This window comes from Plasmodium inui, assembly GCF_000524495.1.
Source record: "Plasmodium inui San Antonio 1 unplaced genomic scaffold supercont1.35, whole genome shotgun sequence".
Lineage (NCBI taxonomy): Eukaryota > Apicomplexa > Aconoidasida > Haemosporida > Plasmodiidae > Plasmodium > Plasmodium inui.
In genome coordinates this window covers 1-12,543 of record NW_008481869.1, presented here as the reverse complement: position 1 = coordinate 12,543, position 12,543 = coordinate 1, and the positions used below count along the sequence as shown (strand labels likewise).

The following is a 12,543-nucleotide window of genomic DNA, read 5'->3' as shown; positions in this document are numbered from 1 at the left end:
AAAAAATGGAGAAGCCAGCAGGATAGCACAAACGAAACGCGTGGGGGTATATCCCTCTTCTTCGCAAATAATGCCTAGCACGACGGTGCACTGTTTAATATAGCCCTTTTTTTGGAAACTACCCCCTTATCCAACCGTCCTGCTAAGGGGCCATCGTTCCGTAGACCAGAGAGAGCGAAAAGGTTTCTAAACAACGCAGTTCTCATATGTAACATTTACATGCAGTCTCTGCGCAGTTACAAGGGTGACGTATCATCATCTTGTTGTGGGTATCCTCACGTGCTATGCACTACCGTGGGAAAGAAAAAAAAAAAAAGGGGGGCCTATCTCTTTCCGCCGTGTAGAAAGAAACTTATAAATTATTTGCCCATCGTTTTATTTTGCCACATTTTGTAGCAGGGTCCATGTTTTGCAGCACTTCGCGGTAGTTAGCTGTAGCTTGTCGCACTTGGGCGTAGTTCGTTGCAGTTGGCTGTAGTTCGCTATGTTTTGCCACCTTTGATCCATTTTGCTACACTGGTTATTTATTTCTGTCGTTTTTTTTTTCTACTCATGCACTTTAACAACCCCCCGCCAACTTAACCCTGCAGGGAAATTTCAACAAAAGCGTCCTGGTCCCTTCACACATTTTCCACAATCTTAAAAATGCGCGGAGGGGAAAAGTGAACAGTCCCAACATCCGGAGTTCGTTCGTGACCATCTAGCCTGCATTGGCGCTGTTAGCCGCATTTGACTGCACGTTGGCAACATTTTGGAAAACTCTTATGGGCCTTCCTCTTGTGACCCCTTTTATGGCCATTTTCGGAACTTCCCCTTTTGGCATATAATTTTTTTTTTGTTTTCTCACCTTGCTGATCATACATTTCTGCATTCTTTTTTTTTTCTCACCCCTGTTTTGGCTTGCAGAACTGCTACCCTGCGTGGTTGGTCACTTTTTCCCCAAAACTGCCTGACCTGTTCAGGCAGAAATAGTTAAAATAGCCAAAAAAGAAAAAAAAAATTTTTCATCATTTTTAACAACACTTGATAGAACTTACATTTTACTTACATTATTTATGTATATGTATGCCCATGAGTAGGTAACCAAATGTTTGTTCCCCTCTACAGAAGCCTTCACTTGAGTGTTATTTTAGTTTTTTTTCTGTTCGCGGCTCGTGCTGTTGCTCGCGCTGCCGCTCGTTGACGTAGTGGGGTACGCGGAGAATAAGGGGGTTGCTCTCGCGTGTGCGTGTTTGCTCCCCCGCCTTGACGAGTGGGTATCCCGCATCGAAGGGTACCAGTCGGTTGGAGAAGTGATCCGGGTAAGTCAGCCCGAAGTTAACAAAATCTAGGTTAACCAAAGCAAAGTGAGTCAAAAGCGCCACGTTAACAAAACGCAAGTCGGACAAGCGCGAAGTTTTAGTAACCCCCTAGGCACAAAAAATGGACGTTGACACCCGGAACCTGCTGGTCCGCCCAGGTGGACCAGATGAGGGGCAATTCGACCGAGAGCTATTTTCGAACAACAGCATCACGTGGAAGGAGAAGTACGAGGAGACGAAGGAGCTCCTCAGGAGCTATAACTTGTTCTCAGACCACCTGATTAATTACAGCGTGGATTTCTATTTCAACAAACTGGGGTTCAATAATCTCCACTTCAAGGAAACGAGTCCACACTTGATCAGCAAAGTAGTGGTGTGCATCATAACGGCGAAGATAAACGAGGAGTACTCGAGCGACAAGTATTTCCCAATATTTGAAGAAAAACATGACAACGTGATATTTATAATAACGAGGGTGTTCGCAAATGACAACAAGACGAGGTTGAATTATAAGATGGAAAAGAAGATCGAAGAGAAGTACTTCCACTTTAGTGACATGTCCAAGGATTGCTACCGAATGAAGAGCTTCCGATCGGTTCACTCCGTGTTTGATAAAGAGCACACCTACGAAGAACCGCTACGTACCTACATCTTAGAACTACCAACGTACAGTGAAAACATCATTAGTGAAAATGAAACTGATTTGGAGAAACTTATGGATGTTAATTTTTACAGCTACATTAAGGGGAGCAAAACGGAGAGAATCTACTACGAGTTAAACAAAGCAGTGTTATACGACTTGACGGGACAGTTTATCCAGACTTATTACTACACCACTTCGTTGAACACCTTCTCATTAACCATTGCTGTGAAGAGGAGTAATGTTATATCATCGATTTTTTCACTCATCGGAGACTGCTTAAATATGCATAGATGCTTCTCCTACTCGAAGTATGTAGAGCCGCTGAAAAATGGAGTTCTCCTAATAATTCTGAACGTTAATGTAATCATTAATTCAGAGGAGCATAAGAGGGGGGTGGAGAGTGCCCAGAAAATGCTCCAAATCCTGGAGGGGAAAATACACAAGATTGTCAAATCGCTAAAGACATTGTGCTTGTTTAACGACTCTAAGTTTATACAGCTGTCTGTTAAGCGTATATTCACTGCAGAGGAGTCGGCGTATATTTTTTTAATTATTAAGTTCATCACCTTCTTCTCAACGAACTCCTTTTCGAGTTACAAAAATGTGGAGCACGCCCTACACCTGAGAAACAGCATCGACAACAGCGGCAGCGGCAGCAGTAGTAGTAGTGCCATTTTGAATGACTTCTACATCATTAAGGACAAGCTTAAGAGCTCCAAGTACACCAAGGAGGAGATTCTGAGCTGTGCCCTTAGCAACGTGAAGACGATTAAGCTCCTATTCGCCAACTTCGAGAGGAAGATGTGTCTCCAAGGGGAGGGAGCCTCACCTGTCTCCACCCCGTCATGCAACTCTGCGTACCACGCCGCGTCCCAATCTGCATCTCACTCCGCACAACATTCCCATTCTTACAAGCTCACCAAAGACATCATCGACGAAATAGAGGACAACCACCACAAGAAGATCCTGCAGTACTTCCACCTCTTTGAGAAGCACGCAATAAAAACCAACTTCTTCCGCATGCACAAAATCAGCTTCGCCGTCGCCTTTGACGGTGCACTGCTCAAAGATTCTATATACGACGCGGAGCCCTACTCCGTCATCATGATCTGTGGCCTCCACTTTGTCGGCTTCCACATCAGGTTCACCAAGATCTCCAGAGGAGGAATCAGAATTGTTATATCGAATAATATGAATTCCTACATGCATAACTACAACAATCTGTTTGACGAAGCTTATAACCTCGCCTACACACAGAACTTCAAAAACAAGGACATCCCAGAGGGAGGAAGCAAAGGAATCCTCCTCCTAGATGCAGTTGTCTGTAATGTTCCCAATACGAGGTATATTAAAAATTTGTGCTTTTACTCGTATGTTAATTCCATTCTCGATTTATTGACTGATGGAAGAGATGGCAATGTTCCTTTTGGAACAAGGGAGGGAGAGCTCCTCTGCATTTCGCTAAACTCCAGCATGAATAGGAACTACAACAACACGGCTACCTTGGGGGAGGTCAGCACGGACTTGTTGGCGCGGAGTCAGCCCTTTTCCTACGCCAACGACACGGCGGAAGAGGCGGTGCAGAAGATCATGTGCGGCAAGCATAGGGAAGAGGTTCCAGTGAGCGAAAAGAGGGAAGAAGCAGTCCAAATGAACGACCGCGCAGTAGAGGAACCTCTCTGTAGGATCCTCCAAAACGAGGAAGACCTGATCTTCCTCGGCCCAGACGAAAACACCGGTTCGGATCAACTCATGGACTGGGCCTGTATAATCGCAAAAAAGAGGGGCTACAAATTCTGGAAGACCTTCTCCACAGGGAAGCTCAGAAAAAATGGAGGAGTTCCTCATGACTACTATGGAATGACAACCCTCGGGATAGAAACGTATATAAAAAAGCTATGTGAAAAATTGAACCTGAAGGAAGAAACGATAAGCAGATCCATCGTTGGAGGTCCGGATGGTGACCTTGGAAGCAATGCCATTTTGCAGTCGAAGACGAAGATAACGTCCATCATTGACGGCTCGGGGGTTCTGTACGACAAAAACGGGTTGCATAAGGAGGAACTCATTCGTCTAGCCAAAAGAAGAAACTGTGCAGGGAAAAAGCTAGCCACGTCCTGCCTCCTCTACAATGAGGAATATCTTTCCAAAGATGGGTTCAAAATATCTATTGAAGATCACAACGTAGATGTGTTAGGAAAAATTATTAAGAGTGGCCTAGAATACAGAAACAGCTTCTTTCTGAACCCACTGAATGCATGCGACTTATTCAATCCCTGTGGAGGTAGACCCCACTCCATAAACGTGTTTAATGTTAACAACATTATTATTAATGAACGGTGCATCTACAAGTACATCGTCGAAGGGGCAAATGTTTTCATCTCGGACGATGCGAGGAAAATTCTGGAAGCAAAAAATGTCATTCTCTTCAAAGATGCATCTACCAACAAGGGAGGAGTCATATCGAGTAGTCTGGAGGTCCTCGCCGGGCTGGTCCTCACCGATCAGCAGTTCCTCCAAATGATGTGCACCCCTGAAAGCGACATTCTCCTCGTGGACGAAAATGAACTTACCTTCATGAACCTGAATCAGAAGAACAACCATTCGATGTCCTTCACGCGGTCGATGTTGATGGGGAGGACAGCGCAGAATGGGCAGAGCGATCAGGGGAAGGAAGCGATGGAGCAAGACACAGCGGAAGAGGAAGCGCAGTCCCTACCTACCAAGCTGGACGACAAAGTCTCCCCATTCTACAAAGAGTACGTTAAGGAAATCCAAAAGAAGATCGTCCACTACTGCGAACTGGAATTTGAATCCCTGTGGAGCGAGTCTAGGCGAACGAAGACGCCCATCTCGCAGGCCACAAACATCCTCTCCAACAAAATCAGCGAACTGAAGAAGGATATCCTCTCTTCGGATACACTCTGCACGGATCGCAAGCTGATGAAGAAGGTGCTGAGTGATGTTATTCCAGCCATTCTGCTTGAGAAGGTAACCTTTGACGAGATTTTCGACAGGGTGCCCTACATCTACCTGCGCTCCCTCTTCGCAGCTGCGCTCGCGTCCAACTACTACTACTCGCAGCAGTTCCTCAGCGACCTCTCCGTTTTTAACTTCTTCGAGTACATTCGTCGCCTCCAGAGCGATGCATAGTGGAAGCAGCCACAGATTGTTCCACCCCGATCTGCCTGAAAGAGCACCTCTTTTTTTATTTTTCCCCCTCCACATGGGGGAAGCATGTCCAGGAGCGTTTGTGGACCCCCCCTCCAGACACACACCCATTAGTACGTTACTGTGTCTTCAATGCTAAGTGTAAGTTTTTTGCGTGTTAACTGCTAAAGGGGAACAGCGAAATGCTGAGTTTAAACAAAAAAAAAAAAAGAGATCACTGCGTCGACGCGGAACAGCACACTCCGAAGCAGAGCCCCGCCGCTCTGGGCGACAGAGCGAGACTCCGTCTCCAAAAAAAAAAAAAAAAGAAAAAAATTTCACGCACCATCGTGTGGGGCATATTACATCAAAAGTATGAAACAAAATTCAACAAAAAAATACCTTAAAAATGCATTCACAAAAAAAACGAGAAAAAAAGAGGAAAAAAGAATTCCACCTTGGCTTCTTCATTTATCAATGTATTTTTATGTGCTTCCCTTTTTGCTATGGGTCTCTCCTTGACAAGTGGACGCCGGGACCTTAACGAGGGTTTCCCTGCGCCTTGCCACGGAAAGGGGGCACAAAAAAAGCAGGCAAAACAAAGGAGACACAAAAGGGGGCACAAAAAAAGCAGGCAAAACAAAGGAGACACAAAAGGGGGCACAAAAATGGGGGCAAAACAAAGGGGACACAAAAAAGGGGCACAAAGAAGGAGCACAAAACGGGGTCACTTCTTGTTTTTTTCCATCATCTCATATTTGAGCTTCACGGCCATCTCTCGTGCGAGGTTGAACCCATAAATGCGTGGGGAGAAGCCCCTCGTCTTCCGCTTGTCGTTTTCCATGTACATGACTCGCCAGAGTCTCCTGTTGGTGTCGTACCTGCACGGGAATGGGTGGATCGGCGGCATGGGTAGGTCACACAGCACGAAGCATGGCACGCCGCACTGACGTAGCATGGAAAGCCGCTGTGACGCAAATGGCACGCCGATCTAACGCGACGCTTAAACTTACCACACCCCTGAGACCTTCTCTCCGTTCTCGTCATAAGCACCGGTGACAACTTGGTCGTCTCCATCCTTCGCGCCTCGAGACCTCCTACACCGCTTGGGCTTGGATTTGGTCTCTTCATTTGGGTTTTCTTCTCCCTGGTCACATAAAGGGAACTCATCATCGATGGTCTTATCAGACACAACCTGCTCCTTCAGGTCACTTGTGTCGTGCTGTAGGAGTGAGACTTTTGGTTTTCTCTTTTTCTTTTTCGAGATTTTTAATTTGACTCCATTCTGTTCATCCTTCATGGTAGTTGAATTCGAAATTTGTTTGACAAGGAACTCCATCTTGTTCGTTATCTTAAGATCGGTTATGGGCACGTTGGAGGGGATGGTACCTTTGTCCCACATGCTCGGTACATTCCTTGCCGCGCCATTGCTGACTCCTCTTTGCAAGTCATCCACTGGGGTGCCCACGAGGGATGTGCCTACAAAAGACATTCCCTCCTGCGATTTCCCCTCCAGCGGCCTCGCCGCAATATTATTCATACTACTGACGAGGTTCGAGTTGTCCCCAAGGCCATTCGCCAAAATGGGGTCAACCCCATTACTGCTCATCATCACACTGCTACTCTTCTCGTTGCTAATCTCATTTTGGATCTTGTTATTGTATAAGTCTCTGTGTGCCTGTGGAGGGGCATACATCACGGCTTCGCTGGGAAACTTCACTCCTTCTAAGTTCTCCTGCTGTAGGTCCTTCGCTACGCAGAGCTTTCCGGGCGTCTCCATACCGAAGTGATCCATTTTATATTCATCTCTTCCCTCGCCTATGTGTCCATTTTGATAATCCTGCACACCTCCATTCACCTTCGCCACGACACGACTACCGCTCGGGTCTCTACTAAAGGGGCGGCTTCCCCCCCAATCTCCCGACATGGGGCCAGCAACGCCCATGCGGCTAGCTACGCCCATGTGGTCACCTCCCCTGTTACTGCCACTACCACAAATGTGGTGACTGCCCAGAATGAACTGCTTCCCCTCTGTGGGTAGCGGGCGCACCTTGGCACATTCTTGGGTGCCTCCCTGGCGATTTTTTTCTCCTTCCTTTCGGCTTCTCAACACGGAGTAGCTCCTACTGTCGCCACTGCCACTGCTACCAGAGTTGCTACCGCTGCTGTGGCCGATGTTGCCGATGTCGCCGCTGTTACTACCATCCTTTCTTCCATCCTCCACGACCCTCTGGAGTACCCTTCCCACGTTTATTCTTCTCCCCTCACTCTCTCCATTCATCGCGTAACTAACCGACCGAATCGAATGCACATTCGCATCAGACACTGTCCTTCCAAGCTTTCCATACACATGCCTCACTTCACTCCTCAGTACCCCCTTCCCCAATGTGCTACTCTTGGCTTTCTCCACCCCATTCGCCTTTTCTGTGCAATCATCTTTATGGGAAAATTGTCCGACAAGTCCCCTTCTCTCATAATCACCATTTTGCTCAAAACTGAAACTGCTGTTACTTACTGGGGGCCACTTAGGTTCCACCTTCTGCGTGTTACTGTTCTTATCGTGATTCACTTCCACTCCGTCGAATAACTCCACTTTTGTTTGTTTTGGTAGTATCTCCCTTTGAGCCTTCCTTCCGTTTAGGAGTGGAACGGGTTCTGCTATGCTAGGCATCCCTTTGGGGGCCATGCTCACTGTGTTCCTTGCGACTACATATCCATCGTTCGCCAAGGGGAAGGGCTGCTGTGCTTCGCTATGCAGGTGACTCGGAGGGAGGAGTGGGTTCCCCGGCCGATTTGCCAATCGACTCATCGAATGGCTCTGCACACGGCTTGGCGCACAACTCGGCACGAAGCTCTGCATCAAAGTGTGCCCCTCAGTCCTATCGTCACTGCTGGCGGCATTGCTCCCACCATTTCTGCTGCCACTGATGCCATCATTGCTTCTGCTAGCGCTACCACCTGGGAGGCCCAGTGCTAACCCCCCCTTCACTTTTTTGCCTCCCTGCAAGGTCTTCGAAAGAGACGGGGCCTTCCTTTTCATGCCGCATTGCTGCACTATCACAGGGGGGAGACGATTCTCACTGCTTCCAGAAGCAATGCATATGCCTACGCCACTTCCACCATGCGCGTCCCCACCCCTACATCCAAACAACACTTCCTCCTTGTAGCTGCCTACACCTTCAATCGCCTGGATCGGGAAGCTGCCCAGATTGTTCACTCCCCTGTCCTCCACATATCGTGCCAGATTATCCTTTTTCATCTTCAAAGCGGAGGATTCACTTGCATCATAATTACCCTTCGAATGGGACGTCCCTAATCGGAAGGTGCAATTATCTATGGGGCCACCACTGTCAGCCTCTATGTTTATCTTCCCCAAGTCAACTGCTCCATCCTGCGTTCCAGTGTAACCGTTACTCACAACATCGCGGTGATTTAGAGGTGTACTATGGTTCACCGATTTGAATTTTCTTCCTTCTTCACTACTGGGGGGCGAATCACCAAATGGGCTTATCTCCTGGTTGTCACTCATCCTAACAGGCTTGCTCATTCCTTCGTGATGGTACCCCCCGCTGACAGCTCCCGTATGATTCTCCTCTTTGTGCAGATCGAATGAGGTAGCTGCGCTTAGGTTAACGCCTTCCAAGTAGGGTTGCTCCGAGATATAATTAAGCTGGTTCGTTCCTTTCCCATTTAATCCTGCATCTGCCATTTGTCTCATCTGCATGATGTTGCTGCAACCCTCTGTTGATGCATCCTCACTCACCAGATTGGTACTTCCTCCTCTGTGAATTCTTATTTTGTTTTCCCCTCCGTCTTTGCTACTTCCACGGCTACTGCTGTTGCAACTATGGCTGTGCTTGCTGAGTCCACCGTTTTCGGCGACCTCCTTCGTAAATCCCCGAGTCTCATCCTTTGCATCGTCTTGGTTCAATTTCTCCATCGTCTTCATCTGCTCCGTTGTCTGCATCTGCTCCGTCGTCTGCATCTTCTCCGTCGTCTGCATCTGCTCCGTCGTCTGCATCTGCTCACCCTTCACGTGCAGACATGTCATCTTCTTCGCTTGCCCCGCATCGATTGCGTTCCCCCCTCCGACACCGCTACCACAACGTATATCTTCATTCCTGGGGGAATTAAAGATGGCATTACCTGTACCATCTCCATTCTGCCCCTCGGATATTGATGCATAGGACATGCTCACTTCGCAGCTCCTTTTACTATTGCTGCTTCCAACCTGCTCCTTCATCCTATCTTTAACTGGTGCGAAGTTCCCCTCTTTAGATGTACCGCTCCGATTCTGCTTCTTCGTGATGATCGTTCCTTTGCCCACTGCACTGACATCGTTGCTGGCCTTCCCCCTGGAGTGGTTGCCATGAAGTTCCTTCCCTTTCATCGCGTCGTCACTAGGACCTACTACCACACTATCAATGCAGGTAACATTTCCAACGATGGTGCACCTTATGTTGGTCCCTTCGTTATCCATCATTTCACTCACCATTTTATCTGCTCTTGTCTTCCCATCCAATACTTGGTGCTTCAGACTCGTGTGCAACAGGGTGTCGCCCGTCCTCGCGTGCTCCGCGGGGTGGCTCACCGGGGTACTTCCCACGCTGTTAATTAAGCCACATCCTACTACACCAATGGGTCCACTCTCAATCGGGCAAATGACCCCATCATCTCGTTGGTCCAGTCGATTCTTTCGCTCCTCCTGTCGCCCCTGCTGCTGTCCCCTGTAGCGGTTCTCTCCCGGCACACTGCCTCTTCTTCCGCCGGAGTTATCATTACCTACGTTGTGACTGCTCCCTGTGAGGTAGCCGCCCCCCATTCCTCCTCCTCCACCCCCGCACGACGTGTTTCCGTCATTATTGTTGTCGTCGTCGGTTCCCCCTCTGTTGTGATAGTTGCCCTTGCTCTCATCATAGCAATGTCCAACGGAGATGCTACCTTCCCCTGGATCACGGCCATCCTTATCTTTATCCTCCCCGCCTTGTTCAACCCTGCCGATGTCATACCTTCTACGTTCTCCATCCTCCGTCTCCTTCTCTGCCAGTTTCGCATCTGTCCCCATTTGATTCGCAGCGCCCTTCCGTTTATCTCCAGCACTGTGGCGTCCCTTCACACTGCTGACCTTCTTTCCACTCTCTACGTTTTTTCTAACTCTACCTCGGGGGGCTCCACTGAAATGGCTATCATTTCCCCCGTCAAACTTCTCCGCCTTCCTCGACTTCATCACAGTGCCTCTAAAGTTGTCTTCACCTGGTTGTCTTTCTCCAAACAATTTTCCATCTGCGTGGTGATTCATATCGACAGGAACTGGTCCACTGAGCTGTGCCTGCTCATTGGTACTTCGAAACATGTAGCTATTGTTTGCACGGTCTATGTTATTCATCATTTCATTCTTAATGTAGGGGTTTATTGTGTGAGCTTGCTGTGTATGCCTTTGTTCTTCTGTGTTGTTCATTCTATACACACTGGTGCTGTTGTTACCTGGTCCATGGGGAAGGGGCATCATTCCACTCGGTTTGTCCACGTTACTACCAGCGTGGAAGCTGCTGTACGGGTATAAACCTCCTCCACCGGAAATTGATGCAGCCGATGTCGTAGAAGGGGACGCGTTATAAAATGGAGCCTCCTTCGGCATGTTGTTCATTTTGTGTACCTTCTTTCTCGGGCTCGTTTTCTCCTTCTTGCTAAGGCCTTTGTTGGGGGGGGTTGCTGGGGATGCTCCACCTGGGGGGTTGTAGGCCGGGTGGTCGTATCGAAGGGGGGTACTCATCTGGCTTCCCACATGGCTGCCCCAATTGCTTCCCACGTTACTTCCTACATGGCTTCCAATATGGCTTCCCACATGGCTGCCCCAATTGCTTCCCACGTTACTTCCTACATGGCTTCCAACGTGACTTCCCATGTGACTGCTCAGTTGTGTGTTAAAATTGCTACCCATCTGACCGCTTATATGGCCACTTATCTGACCGCCCACTTCCCCGCCGACGTTGTAGCTAGGCAGGGCTGGATCCATCATGTCCATCTTGCTGTGGCCCTCCTTCCCTTTCGCCTTCACCCCCCTCATTTGTCCACCGCTATTAAAAAGGCCATCGTAAGTGCTGCCTGAATCTTTCTGCTTGCTTCTCCCCTGTGATGTGTGCTTCCTTGGGCTCGGTTTGGCCTGATTTTTACCGCCCCGGACTGCTTTCACCGCTCCCACGGCCCCCACAGTTCCCATAGCACCCATCGTTCCCATCGCTCCCATCTCGTGCAGGTCGAGGCGGGGGTCGCCCATCTGGAGGGGGACGCCACACTGCGTCTCGTGCATTTGCATGGCGCCGCTGCCCCCCTCGCTGGGATTTACCCCTACGAGTGCATTATTCGCCTTGACCCCTTTCTTCTCTCCGACATTCCTTCCTCGCCCGGATTTCTCCTTCGCACTTTTGATGGGAGAATTCGCGTGGCTTTCTGTTGTCGGGCAAGTTACACTCAAACTGTCTTCATTCTGATTGGCAGTATGCGCGGCACCTTTGTTGCCTCTCTTCCTTCCGACAGCCCTTCCATTGGCCCTTGCGACAGGAGGAGCGCAAGCACTCGCGTTGACGTTCCCATTGTTGACGTCCCTATTGTTGACGTTCCCATTGTTGACGTCCCCATTGCTGATGTTCCCGGTGTTTCCCCCCACATTGCTGCGACTACCTTCGATCCCCTGACCAATCGGGGGTACCAACACGACATCATCGACCTTACCACCTGTCCCATGTCGCGTGTACTTCCTTTTCTTCTTCTTCTTTTCATGTCTAAGTAAAAGATTTAATCCTTTCTTCAATTTCCCGTAAATTACTTTACTTTTAAGGTACCTCCTAGACGGTGCACTATCTCGGGGGTCGAGAAGGTCGACATGTCCTAGAATTCTAGAAAACCTATTATTAGAACGCTCAAATAATCTATTCTTTGCCGACTTCTTGTTTTGCTGCTTCTTCCTAGGCATGTTGAGGTTCCGATTAGTGAAGGGGTAAAAAATATCATTCATTGAAAAACAGATTTGCTTTCTATGCATAAAATTATTAATGATTAGTTCGAGTCTCTTTTCTTCTTCTGCTTCTACTTCTGCTTTCTCTAGTTTTGTTTCCTCTCCTTCTGCTCCTGCCTGCCTCCCGCCAACCTCGTAGTTGTCATTGCTCATACACGTTTTCCCATTCTTCTCATATGCCTCTCCATGTGGGCTCATTTTCCCTGACTCGGAGCTCTTAACTTCGCTGACCCCCTTATTTGATCGCTCCCTTTTGTCTTTTCCCTTTTGTTTCTTGCCTAATGGGTCTTCTCCTTCCGCGGCAGCTTTGACGTCTGCATTATCCGGGGCAGCTTTGACGTCCGCATTATCCGGGGCAGCTTTCATGTCCGCATTATCCGGGGCAGCTTTCATGTCCGCATTATCCGGGGCAGCTTTCATGTCCGCATTATCCG

General features: G+C 48.5%; 2 protein-coding genes across 2 annotated transcripts; one reads left to right on the top strand and one right to left on the bottom strand.

Moving 5' to 3' along the window:
* Nucleotides 1-1,422: 1,422 nt before the first annotated feature.
* Nucleotides 1,423-5,097, top strand: C922_05034 (glutamate dehydrogenase; the record flags this gene model as incomplete). The annotated part of the gene is made up of 1 exon (XM_008820607.1): nucleotides 1,423-5,097. The coding sequence occupies one exon, from the start codon at nucleotides 1,423-1,425 to the stop codon at nucleotides 5,095-5,097; it is 3,675 nt and encodes a 1,224-aa protein (XP_008818829.1).
* A 724-nt stretch (nucleotides 5,098-5,821) lies between these two features.
* On the bottom strand, nucleotides 5,822-12,529 carry C922_05033 (hypothetical protein; the record flags this gene model as incomplete). The annotated part of the gene is made up of 2 exons (XM_008820606.1): nucleotides 5,822-5,975; nucleotides 6,108-12,529. 2 exons carry the CDS (start codon nucleotides 12,527-12,529, stop codon nucleotides 5,822-5,824), a joined length of 6,576 nt encoding a protein of 2,191 aa, XP_008818828.1.
* Nucleotides 12,530-12,543: the final 14 nt, after the last annotated feature.